The following is an 11,292-nucleotide window of genomic DNA, read 5'->3' as shown; positions in this document are numbered from 1 at the left end:
GCTCCGATCCCTGAGTCCTGCAAGGAGTCGCTGGCTCAGACCCATCAGAGGGCACAGACCACTGACACCCCCCAACTCGTTCTTCCTAGACACACACGGGATGATGGATGAGGGCGGGAGAGGTAACTGCTGGTGCTGCCTGGACCCGCAGGGGTGAGGGGAGGAGAGCTGCAGGGGAGGGACACCGAAGGACAGAAGCAAGTTGGATGTGCCTCCCAGAGTCCTGGATGGGGTGACCAGGTAGCAGGTGCCATAAATATGGGAGGGACAGGAGCCAGGAACTGTCACCCAGGGCTCCCTGAGCTCGGAGAGAGCCCCTCCCCTCTGGCAGGATGCACTCACCATGGCCACAGATGTCTCGAAGGTCCTGGGAAGCAGTGTTCTGGTCCACCTGGCTGCTGACCACACAGGTGAGGCTGGCGTTGGGCTGGCTCAGGGGCAGGCTCACAGCCAGGGTCCAGGGGTTGGGGGCTGGTCCTGGGACCGGTCTCTGCTCCAACTCCCTGGGGAGGCCCTCGCTCTCCCAGGACACGGTCAGGCCCTCCCTGGTTCCCATGGAGTCACACTCCACGGTGACATTGCACCAGCCTGGTGTGAGGGACGGAACCATGGCCCGGATCTGAGGAAGGGGCACGGGCTCTGTGGCGGGAGAGACAAGAGGACAGAGGCTCACGTGAGTGGAGAACATCACAGCTCCTGCTTTCTCCTGCAGATTCTCCCTGATGCTCTGGCTTCCTTCCCCGAAGGATGGTGCCTGCATTTTACAGATAACTCAGAACTGACCCAAATATACAGCAAGTGCCAAAAAGGAGTGGAAGACACTGAGTTCAGCTCTATGTGATTCCCTAGACTGAGTAACTCTTAAAAATCTCCCTTGAGAAAATAAATGCTGGAGTCACCTACCTAATACCCCATTAATTGTAAGAAATGGGCGTCCCCTAGAAGCAGGAGAATCTGGGACTGGATTTGTCCTTGTCCAGGCCCCAGTCCTCCTTCTCCAGCTCGGATGGTGCCAGGCGCCCAACAGCCCATGGAGCAGATGGTCATTGGCCAGCTCCGGGAGCCCGGATGTGGACCGTGGGCTCCCCCCGGGAGAGACTCTGATGCAGGACACATTGGTGCCTCTATGATTGGCCACCACCAGTGTGGCTGGAACATGCACTGAACTTGGGGTCTACACAGGAACAGAAGGGACAGACCGACAGTCAGTCTGGGGAATCTCGCAGACCTGAGCTGCACAGGCCACTCTCTCTGGAGCAGGACGTCTCCCTGCGCAGGGGGGAGTGCAGGGAGAGAGAGCTGCTCCCTGAGCTTCTGAGGAAGGGCTGACCTGTGAACGTCTCCTACGTCTGTGGAGGGTTAGAGCCGGACCCGTGAGTCTGAGTGAGCTGCCTCGGGCCGGTGCTGAGAAGGACAGGGGACGGGGCGGGGAGAACCACACGTGGGCTTCCACATCCTGCTAGGTGACGAGTGTCCCCAACCATGGCCATGTGCTGACGCTCAGAACCTGCAGGTGTCTTAGGTTCCATGACAAAGGGAAACTGAGGCTGCTAACCAGCTGACCCTAAACCAGAGAAGGTCTGGATTCCCAGATGGGCCCCGTGTGATCACAGGTCCTCGCAAGTGGAAGAAAGCAGGAGAGGAGGAGGGAGGGGCGCAGGTCCAGAGGGACTCATCCCTCCAGTGCCGGCTGTGAAGGGGGAGGAAGGGCCATGAGCCAAGGGGTGCGGGCACCACTAGAAGGAGGGACAGGAGCAGAAATGGATTCACCCTGGAGCCTCCAGAGAGGAGCGCAGCCCTCCCGACACCTGGACCTCATGGCCGAGGCTCTGGGGTCTGTGTCCTGCCCTGCAGCCCAGGAGGACCCTCAGGTGGTGGTGTGGTCAGCCCCTGTGGGTCAGTCACCTGTTACAGCAGCACTAGACAGCTGACAGTCACACTGAGCACCCTGAGTGCTATGGGGACAGTGAGTGTTATGGCCAAGTCCCCATTTCCCCCCTGTTCCGTGTTCCCCTCCTGAGGCACAGAAGTGATTCATCCCCAGTGAGAACCTCAGCTCTGCCTGCGTTTGTGTTGAAGACACGGCATCTAGTTCCAGGGGAGAAGATCGAGTCTGAAGGCTACGGTCTGGAAGGGATCCTGCCATTGCGCGTGTGTACACTCTAGGGACAGAGGACGGAGGTCAGCTATGGGGCTGGGGGAGGGGCTGCCACATACCGTAGACCATCAGATGGAAATCCTGGTCACTTTCTGTTCCGTTACTGTAGCTGACTCGAGCCCGGTACAGCCCGCTGTCCTCAAGGGTCAGGTTATCAATCCTCAGGGTCGTTGTGTTGGGCACATGGACCCTCTTCTCAAACTTGTCCTGGAAGTTGAGCCATTCTGGAACATTCCTCCCAGGAAGGACATTCAGCATAACTATGTAGTTTGACCCGGATGCATTGCCCCATGAAATCTTCTCCAGCTCGACTGCTGGGGGTAATTCTGGTTTTCTGATCACATGAAATGTCACGGAATCTCCTTGCATCCGCTTCAGAGAAACAGGGATTCCAGAATCCCCCACTCCGGAACCACGGACTCCAGAGCTCTGGGTCAGAGCGCCGCAGATGCCTAGGGCACAGGACACAGGAAATGTGAGAGGTTTTTGTTAGGAATAAAGGAGGAACCCCCAGAACCATCTGCTTCATGAGATCCGCCCCGTATACTCCCCGGACTCTTGGACGGCGGGAGAGAGCCGTGAATGGGGGGCGAGGCTGGGATCCCTCCCGGTCCCAGGGGACCGTCCCCTTGAACAGGTCCCGCGGACTTGCTGACCTGCGGTGCCCTGACCCCCCACAGCGAGAGCAGGAACGTCAGGAGAGGTCGGAGCAAAAGCACGAGCATGTTTTCGGTCCATCCCGAGTGCATTAGTGCAGTAGGCAGCCTGTCACGGGGCTGCAGAGACCCTCCTGCCTGCAGGCCGGGCAAGCTCTGCCCCTGGAGTGGGGGCCGCCCCGGGGACTGGCCTCTAAGGAGCAGCGTGCCGCTCACGTGATGGACGGCCCTCAGGGACAGCAGGTCCTACACGAGGGTGACACCGTCTTGCTGTCACTCTGTGTCCTGCTCGCTGTGACGACGCTGGCGGCCGTGTTGTGGGTGGCCCTGTGGGGAGGCCCCCATGGGGAGGGACGGAGAGCAGCCTCTGGCCAACAGCCAGGGAGGGGTGAGGCCTCCGTCCAGCTGCCACAGGAAGTGCACCCCGTCAGCAAGCACCCGTGGGAGCCTGGACGCATAGCCTCCCGGGTGACCCCTGAGCTCCCTGCAGCCCCAGCCCAGAGCTTAATGTCCGTCCCAGAGTCGCTGGGCCTGTGGACCCCGCCGAGCCCCCTGGGTTCTGACCCGTAGAAGCTGGGAACCCACACCCGGTGCGAGTCCAGGTGCCCAGGGGACGGCAGGTTGCCCACAACAGGTGACCGCTGAGGCGCTGACGGAAGTGGCTCCCTGCCCCCCTTCTGGGCAGGCCCGCAGTCAGCTCAGTGAGGCTGGGCTGCTGTCACCCACACATCCAGGAGCTCAGGGTCTGACCAGGGGAGGCCCCCAGACTGAGGGAGGGCCTGTCACATTGGGGGAGGCTCCACGCCCTGGTAGGTGCCCCTCGGGGCCACAGCAGGGACGCAGACAGTGCAGTCACCCCGGGGGGTGTCTCTCTAATCCAGAAGTAGCGGGGTCTCTGCTCAGTCTTGTCGGCCACACTGTCACCCGGCCTGGCTAACTGCCCGGGACGAGAAAATGTGGGGGAGCTGATGATGGTCTGGTGAGCTCTGCTGTGCCTGCCACCAAGACAGGTCTTTCCTAGCCGGTCCCCGAGAGCCCCAGAATGTCCTTCTTGGGTCACTCTCTTGCAGAGCCCTGACCAGGGGGCAGAGGCCCCTCAGGGCAGCCCCCTTCAGATCCCAACCTGTCCCATCTGACACAGGCCCAGGGACCTGAAACCCTTTGTCCTTCCTGGGGACCAGGGTAAGACAAACCGCAATGGGCAGAGAAGGACCTTATCCTGAAAGGAAGAACAATCAGCTCTCTGCAGCTTGTAGGGACCACCTGGGTTGGCCACAGCTTGCCTGGAACCCCGACCTCTCTGCAATCAGTCAGCTGTCCTCGTGCGAGTCTGCCTCCCTCCTGTGCTCACACCCGTTCCGGGCTCTCCCAGGAAGTAGAGAATCCAGAGCCTGGCACCTACCAGTATTCATATGTACAAGAATCCAGATCATTCTCCACATACACATTATCGCTGACCCACTCGTTCCAGCATCTCCTCCGTGTCAGGCCTTTGCCCCAGTCCCTTCTGCTTCCCTCCCAGGCCTGGGGCCCGCACTCTGGGCCCAGCACCTCTTCCCCATCAGGCCACAGTCTCTCAGGACAGGTGTCAGTGTTGTGGGTGGTCAGTGCTGTCCCTGCCTCGTGATGGCCAGGAGAGTGACAGGAATTTACCCTTCAGCCTCCTGCAGGCTCCCCATCTGTCCCTTCCCTCCACACCTCACCCCCTCTGGCACTCAGTGCAGGAGGAGGTCTGGTGCAGAAACGCTGTCCTGCAGAGCACGCGCCCTGGGTGTAGGACGAACCCCAACACGGCCCCCACGAGCTCCATGGAGATGGGCGCGGCGGCACTACTACCCGGTCCCTCCTTGCACGTCCAGACACAAATGCCACGGGTCCCCCTGGCACGGCGCTCCATGCCTCTCATCAGAAACCAAACTGGCCAAAACCTTGATTTTGGTCTCTCAGCCTCCAGAACCGTGAGATAATAAGATTCTGTAGTTTAAGGTGCCAGGTACACTGTCTTGTTTCGGCCCCAGGAAACTGAGGCAGGAGCCCAGGGAGTGCAGACCCCACCCCTCGTGGACCCGGTGAGGGCTCCTGGGGACCCAGGCCTGGGCTCTTGGCCAGCAGGTCCACGAGGCGTGAGCTCTGGGTGACACACACCCAGGTTCAAGGTCCAGATCCGCCCTTTACTTGTTGAATGGCCTTGGATGACTTCCTAAACTGTCTAAGCCTGGAGCAGGTGAGCGTGTCCACGGGCTCCTGCCAGGATTCAGTGTGACGACACATGAGAAAGCACCCACAGGAAGTGTCTCCTTGTCATCGTCCTCACTGTGTCAGGGCCTGCGGTGGGTTTTACAGGTAGCGGGACCCACCTGCCGCTCGCTCACCTGAGACCACAGGTTCCCATGAACGGGATCCCCATTCCCCACGTGTCAGCGGCTTCGTCAGATTCTGAGAGTCTTACGATCGCAGGACAACCCACCGATGCCCGCAGGTGGCAGAGCGTTGTCCCCGTTCCGAGGATGAGAAGCTCTCATTTCAGCCACAACCAGCAGCTTTTAAACTCTCGAATTTTCAGCAGATCGTGCTTTCCAGTAACGGCGGGATGCTGGAGGTGGAAACGCAGCCTCTCCCTGACCTCTGAGCCCTGCTGCCCAGTTGCCCTTCCCACAGGCAGGTGCTGTTCTAGGTTCCTGTGTGTCCCTCCAGAGGGGGTCTCTGCACTGACAGGTGCCTACGTGCGTCTTCTCATGCACGACCCCACGGCGCCCACTGCTCTGCTCCCCCCTTGTCTCTGCGCGGCTAGGACAGGGCTGCACCTGCGTCTACTTGCGGGGCAGAGCCTCATGGACAGTTGCCCACGGCCCCACGTGGCTCTGGTCCCTCCACGTGCGACGGGCAGTCACATTGCTCTTGTCGCTGCAAACACGGTCCCGCTGAGCAGCCTGGGGTTGGACGCTCTGAATACACGGATGGACGTCAGTCACATGCGGGGCACATACATCACACTCATGCACTGAAGTCACAAGGTGCACATGCATCACACTTGGGGGCACACATGTTATAGGCGGGGACACCTATGTCACACGTGGGGGACACACATCATCCTCGGGTGTATATCGGTCACATGTGAGTGTGTATGCATCACACATGGGGGAGTAGATGTCACAGACGGGAGTACATACAACACAGGCAGGTGGCATATGTACCAGGAGTGGGTGTACAGGCATCACACCCAGTTGTGTAGACAGCACACAANGCAGCAGCTGGCTTCCGTGGTCCCTGTCACGTCCCCCGTCTGCAGGTGGCTGAGACCCCCGAGCTGCTGGGCAGAGTGGTGTCTATCATGCCCGGGACTCGGTGTGGGCATGTCCCCTCCCCCGGTGGGTCGTCTCAGGATTGTGAAGTGCTCTGTGTCATCCAAAGCTCTCCTACGGATTCTGGGGTTGATTCCAGCAGAAGTTCGAGGGCGCCCCCTCCCAAAAGTCAGCGCCATGAAGATGTGCGACCTCTCCGTGCAGCCGAAGACACGCTAGACCCGTGCACACACAGGACATCCACGTACATCAGTCGGGGTTCCTGGTGGCCCGTGAAGGGTGGACTGACTCTTCCTGCGACTGGCCTTCCTCATGAATTAATGCACAGAACCACAGTGACCCGTCACTCCCGCATCCCCACCACAGTCCCCGCAGCCAGGGCTCGTCTCGTGTGGAAATATGCGGAGTCTGGAGCCCACAGGACGCAAACCCCAAGTCAGAGAACCGGCCCTTGTTCCAACAGTGGGAACTGTGCCTGGGGCTCCCGAGGGACCGCAGATCCGTCCCCAGGGTGGCCCCTGCCCGCGGGCTGCTCCCCAGGAATTCCGAGCCCACGCCGTTCCTCTCAGTGCCCCCGCGTGGGTCAGAGGCGTCCGCCCCAGGGGACCAGGGCGACAGGAGCGGGCGTTTCTGCGGAGCTCAGGGAGCAGCTGCGCGGCCACGGCCAGGCTGCTCACCAGCGGCTTCTCAGTGGCTCCCCGCTGCAGCTCACAGTCCTGAGCGGGCCGTGCAGCCCAGGGCCCACACACCGGGGTAGGAGCTGGGGTCCTGCAGCAGGGGCTCTGCAGTCCCCGCTCGGCAGCAGAGACGGAGACCGCAGAGGGCCAGGGCATTGCAGGGGAGCCTCGGAGAGAGCATCTCATCCCTCCTTCGGGGCCATGGACGTGACAACAGAGAGCCCAGGGCTCTGGGTTCTGAAGGGCCCCAAACAGGCTCCCCACTGTCAGTCCCTGTCAGGATGCAGGACAAGGACAGGACAGGAGGGAGACACAGAGCAGAGGCCTGGGAGAAGCCACAGGTCAGTCCCCTCCAGGTGGACACCCCCAATCCCAGGATGTCACAGTTGGAGGGCTTCGAGGGGACCTTTCACAGAGAAGGGACTCACTCAGGGGGGAGCTTGTCCTGGGTCACACTGTGCAGAGCCAGACCTGGAGCCGGCTTCCCTCTCCACCTGCCCTGCCCTGCCCATCTCCTGCCACCCTGCCCTGCCCCACCCTGCCCTGCCCTGCACAGAGCTCCTCCCTCCCAGCACTGCTGTCTCCTCAGAGGGGTCCAAGCAGTTCTGGGGTCTCACCCCCAGCTCTTGTCCTGGGAGAGGGGACTCAAGTACTCGGTGGGCTTTGGCAGGGACGTGGGGCGAGCTGAGAGTCAACCAGCACCAGCTGGAAAGGGGGGAACCCGGGAGAGAGGAGGCTCAGCCCTCAGGCTGCAGGGGAAGAGCTGCCCAGAAGCTGGACGGTGAGCCTCAGCCTGAGCAAGCGGGAAGCCCACTCAAGACGGGGGAAGGCAGGAGAGCTCTCAGGTCTGCAGAAGGTGCTGAACCCAGAGAGGGACAGAAGGGCAGGGGCGGGTGGCTGTGAGCAAGAGAGTCATTGTTTATTTAAATGAGATGAAAGTTAACTTCCACCCTTCAACATAATGTTTTGTCCATTTGTCTCACTTTTCTTTCCTCCCTTCTGTACCTCCCTCCTTTCCTTTTTCTTTCCTTTGTTTCCTTTCTTTTCATCGTTTGCACTCTTACAACCCAGACGTTTATGGAAGAAATTCAGTGTAATTTCTCATATTTCTTCAGTTCAATAAAATTGAAAAAAGAAAGCCGACATGTTGCTGACAGGAAGTTGTGTCTCTAAAAGGGCCTTGCAAAGCTCTTTTCTAATGACTTATCTCCCTGTTAACAAATGTCCTGTGATTCCAGATTTTCCCATAAACCCTGCAGCCACGGAGGGCCTAGGGTCTCTAGCAAACATTACAGACAATAAAAGCTTTCTAAGCTGTTTGCAGAATTCAGGGTTCTGGAAATCTTACTGTTTTCTACTTCGTTCTTATTTAACTTGTTACACATAAGCAGATGGTCTCAGATGAATTAAGAATGGGAAAATGGGGCTCTTGTTAAAACAGTCATTCAGTTCCCTTTTGGGGCCCCCTCTGCTTCCCTCCTGCCGCCCCCCGGGTCACCCCCACCCGCAGCCCAGGTCAGCAGTCTCCTGTTCTGGGCTCGCCCTACACACAGCAGGTGGGTGCAGACCCTTGAATTCTGGGGGCTCCTTTCCTTCCTTTGCACACAGATTGTCATTGGACTCAGGGCCCTCATCCTGCCCAAGGAGCCAGACTAGAGTGGCTTCCTCCAGCTCAGACAGGGGCTCTGGGCCGGCCCCTCCTGCACACAGCAGCTGCAGACACTGCCGGGTCCCCTGGGCATCGCAGGCGGGGTGCCCATCCCCACCCCTGGGTCCCCCAGCCACTCACTTGTCTCCTCCATTCCCCTCCCCAGGACACTCCGGGCTGTCCTGGCCTCCCCTCTGGTGGGGTTCCCTTCATGCAGCCAGGCAGCCAGGGCTCAGGGTTCCCAGCCCGGCCTTAGCCACCAGCTCCCTTTGTTCCCTCCGTTCACCCCGGGCTCTGAACCAAATGCACAGTGTGTGCTCGGTCATCACAGAGCTGGTTCTCTGGTTCTTCAGCAAAGACCTGAGAGGGCCCAGGGGCTCCTGCCACCCGCCCACCCAGCAGCCCTCCCTCCCAGGGAGCCCGGGCCACTCACTGAGGAGAAGGCTGGTGAATCCCAGGAGCCAGGAGGTCCCACCCAGGTGGGGGTCTTCTGAGCAGGTGCCCATGGCCGGTGGCCTCTCTGCTGGCTCGGCCTGGGCCTATGAGGTTGTAGAGGAAACACCAGAACTCAGAGTCTAGAAAAGAGGAAAAGCTCCACTCAGAAGAGCCCTTAGGGTCTTCCGCGCCCCAAGGGCGGGGCTGACTTTTAGTTCCTGGACTCACTGCCCCATCTAGAGCAAGCCATTCCCATCTCTCCTGTTATCTCTGCTCCTGCTCTGAGGCCTCAGGAGACAACTGCAGAATAAATGTAGGAACAGCCCCCCTCTAGGAGGCCCGGAGCTGGAGAGACCCCGTCCCTGTGCTCACAACCAGCTGAGTGGTCTCCCCTCCCCAGCCTGCAACCCTTGGACCCCTGACCTGGGTCCCTGGGTCCCACCCAGCCCAGGCCGCCCTGCTCGCCAGCGCCAGCCAATGAAAAGCTACAGAGTCACATCCTAGAGCCAAGGACGTAGGGCCTCTCTTGCTTTGGGCCTGTCCTCTGTCTTTACACCATTTCATGAGTCACCTTTCCTTTCTGATTTTCTAGGAACTTCCCTGTCAGTGTCTAAGTGAGAAGCTAGGAACAGGAGAACACAGCACTCCTCGGAAGTGTCCCCCCGCCCCATACCCCAATGCACATGAGGCCATGTCCCTACTGCTGTTGCCCCAGGGCTCTGTCCGAGGCCTAGGCCAGCCCTGCCCCCACACACAGGACCAAGCCCACCCCCACCGGAGCAGCGCCACAGCCCCCCTTCCCAGTGAGGCTCTGCCAGCCCTGGGCCCGCGCTCACACACAGGCAGGGGTGGAGAGGGTCATGCGCCTCTGGCCCCAGGCTCAGCGGCCTCAGACTCTCGGCCACCTACGGAGGCTCAGGCCCGGCCTCTTCTTCCAGGATGGGTTCCCAGAACCTTTGAGAACCCATCCTCCCGGGGACCTGGGGGAGCAGCTCCATCAGTCATCCCCAGCCATGCCCCGTTCCCTGCCCCCTGGGCTCTCCCTCAGCTGCTCAGACCTTCAGATGCCAAGGCTGGACCCCAGGACTGGCTCGGGGCCCCACACTCAAGGTGGTCAGCCTGGTGGCCGTTAAACCCACTTTCTGGATGTGAGACCTGAGTCCTGAGGGTTTGGACCACCCGCAGAGGTCACACAGCAGAGCCAGAGTCAGGGTCTGGACTCCTAACAAGGAGCTCTGAGAAATCCCGCCTCACTGCCGCTGTCCCATCCCACTGTGCGGCCTCCAGCAACTCACCACGTCCCGTCTGGGCTCCCCTGAACTGCTCTGCGCCCCTCGGACCAGAGAGCACTCAGCAGTGCCTTGTTCCCCCGCTCCCAGCCAGTGATGGGAGATCCCTTCCGCGGGCCGTCCCGGAGCCTGTGGGTACAAAGTCCTCGGATGGAGTCCTGATCTGGGCAGCTCCTCCCCTGGTCCCTTCAGGGTGATGGGGACCAAGTCAGCTGTGCCCCTGTCCCCGTCCCTACAGCCCTGGGTGAGCCCTCTCAGGGTGAGGACTGTTTCCTCGTGGAAACCACAGCTTGGGGTGGGGCGCAGGACCCAGGAGGGAGCCCCCAGCAGCTGTAGGCCAGGGACCCTGCAGTGTCACTCAGCACACATTCCATGCTGGGGCTGCCCCTGGGACTCGTTACACCTGCTGATACTACTCTCTGTCCCCTCCCTCCGTCCTGTGCAGCAAGAGAGCTAAGGTCACCAGGCCTCCGTGTGTCTAGGTCTCTGTGGGTCACAAGCTCCGTCCCTGTGCGGGCCAGCGGGGGCTCAGCATTGCCGTCCATGTTACAGATGACCACAGTCAGGGCCATTTAGGTGATATGATGACCCCACAGTCTGGACACCGGGATGGGACAGAGCCAGGCCCAGGTCTCAGGCCTTCTAGGCCTCTATCTTTACAGACCCGNGGCCATTTAGGTGATATGATGACCCCACAGGCTGGACACCGGGATGGGACAGAGCCAGGCCCAGGTCTCAGGCCTTCTAGGCCTCTATCTTTACAGACCCAAGTCCCTGGCAGAACTTGAGAAGCCACACTGCGGGGGAGGGAGGCCAGGCCTGACCCCGGGCAGCCTCTCCCCTTTCTCACACCCCAGGCAGAGGACACGAGGACTGTGGTTGACTCTTTGCAGCCTCTGAGGTCCACAGCGGCCCTTTGCTGACCACATCCGCCCACCACCCTACGCTTGCTGCGTCACACACGGGCCAGCGCGTCTAGCCAGCTCAGTGTGTGGGTTGCTTCTCCTATTCTCAGGTACTTCTGGAAACTTCCATCCAGACTGGGGGGGATAGAGCTATGGAATGTCCACAGCTCCCTGATGGGTAGAGAGCTCATGACCCTGAGCCCCGGGATTCGCGCTGGTCAT

At 60.4% G+C, this 11,292-nt stretch overlaps 1 protein-coding gene across 4 annotated transcripts; it reads right to left on the bottom strand.

The window, feature by feature from the left end:
- Positions 1–6: 6 nt before the first annotated feature.
- On the bottom strand, positions 7–10,782 carry LOC117797686. 4 transcript variants are annotated; one of them, XM_034650109.1, is made up of 4 exons: positions 10,172–10,782; positions 8,875–8,980; positions 2,218–2,610; positions 7–639 (listed from the first exon to the last, which is right to left on the bottom strand). In XM_034650109.1, the coding sequence occupies exons 2-4, from the start codon at positions 8,945–8,947 to the stop codon at positions 86–88; spliced, it is 1,020 nt and encodes a 339-aa protein (XP_034506000.1). In that variant the 5' UTR covers positions 8,948–8,980; positions 10,172–10,782; the 3' UTR covers positions 7–85. The 4 variants fall into 4 exon arrangements, with proteins under 4 accessions (XP_034506000.1, XP_034505998.1, XP_034505999.1 ...); XM_034650107.1 differs by having other exon boundaries at positions 8,875–9,016; positions 10,172–10,781; XM_034650108.1 differs by lacking the exon at positions 10,172–10,782 and having other exon boundaries at positions 8,875–9,306.
- Between the last annotated feature and the right edge of the window lie 510 nt (positions 10,783–11,292).

The sequence above is a fragment of the Ailuropoda melanoleuca genome, unplaced genomic scaffold, assembly GCF_002007445.2.
Source record: "Ailuropoda melanoleuca isolate Jingjing unplaced genomic scaffold, ASM200744v2 unplaced-scaffold11232, whole genome shotgun sequence".
Lineage (NCBI taxonomy): Eukaryota > Metazoa > Chordata > Mammalia > Carnivora > Ursidae > Ailuropoda > Ailuropoda melanoleuca.
Note: the sequence above shows the minus strand (reverse complement) of the source record. Positions and strands in the feature narration are given on the sequence as shown.

Coding starts and splice junctions, on each gene's coding strand:
- LOC117797686 (XM_034650106.1), bottom strand. CDS start 2,896: ATGGACCGAAAACATGCTCGTGCTTTTGCTCCGACCTCTCCTGACGTT. Junction 2,611..2,814: donor GGGGGGTCAGGGCACCGCAG/GTCAGCAAGTCC, acceptor CCTGTGCCCTAG/GCATCTGCGGCGCTCTGACC. Junction 640..2,217: donor TTTCCATCTGATGGTCTACG/GTATGTGGCAGC, acceptor CTCCCGCCACAG/AGCCCGTGCCCCTTCCTCAG.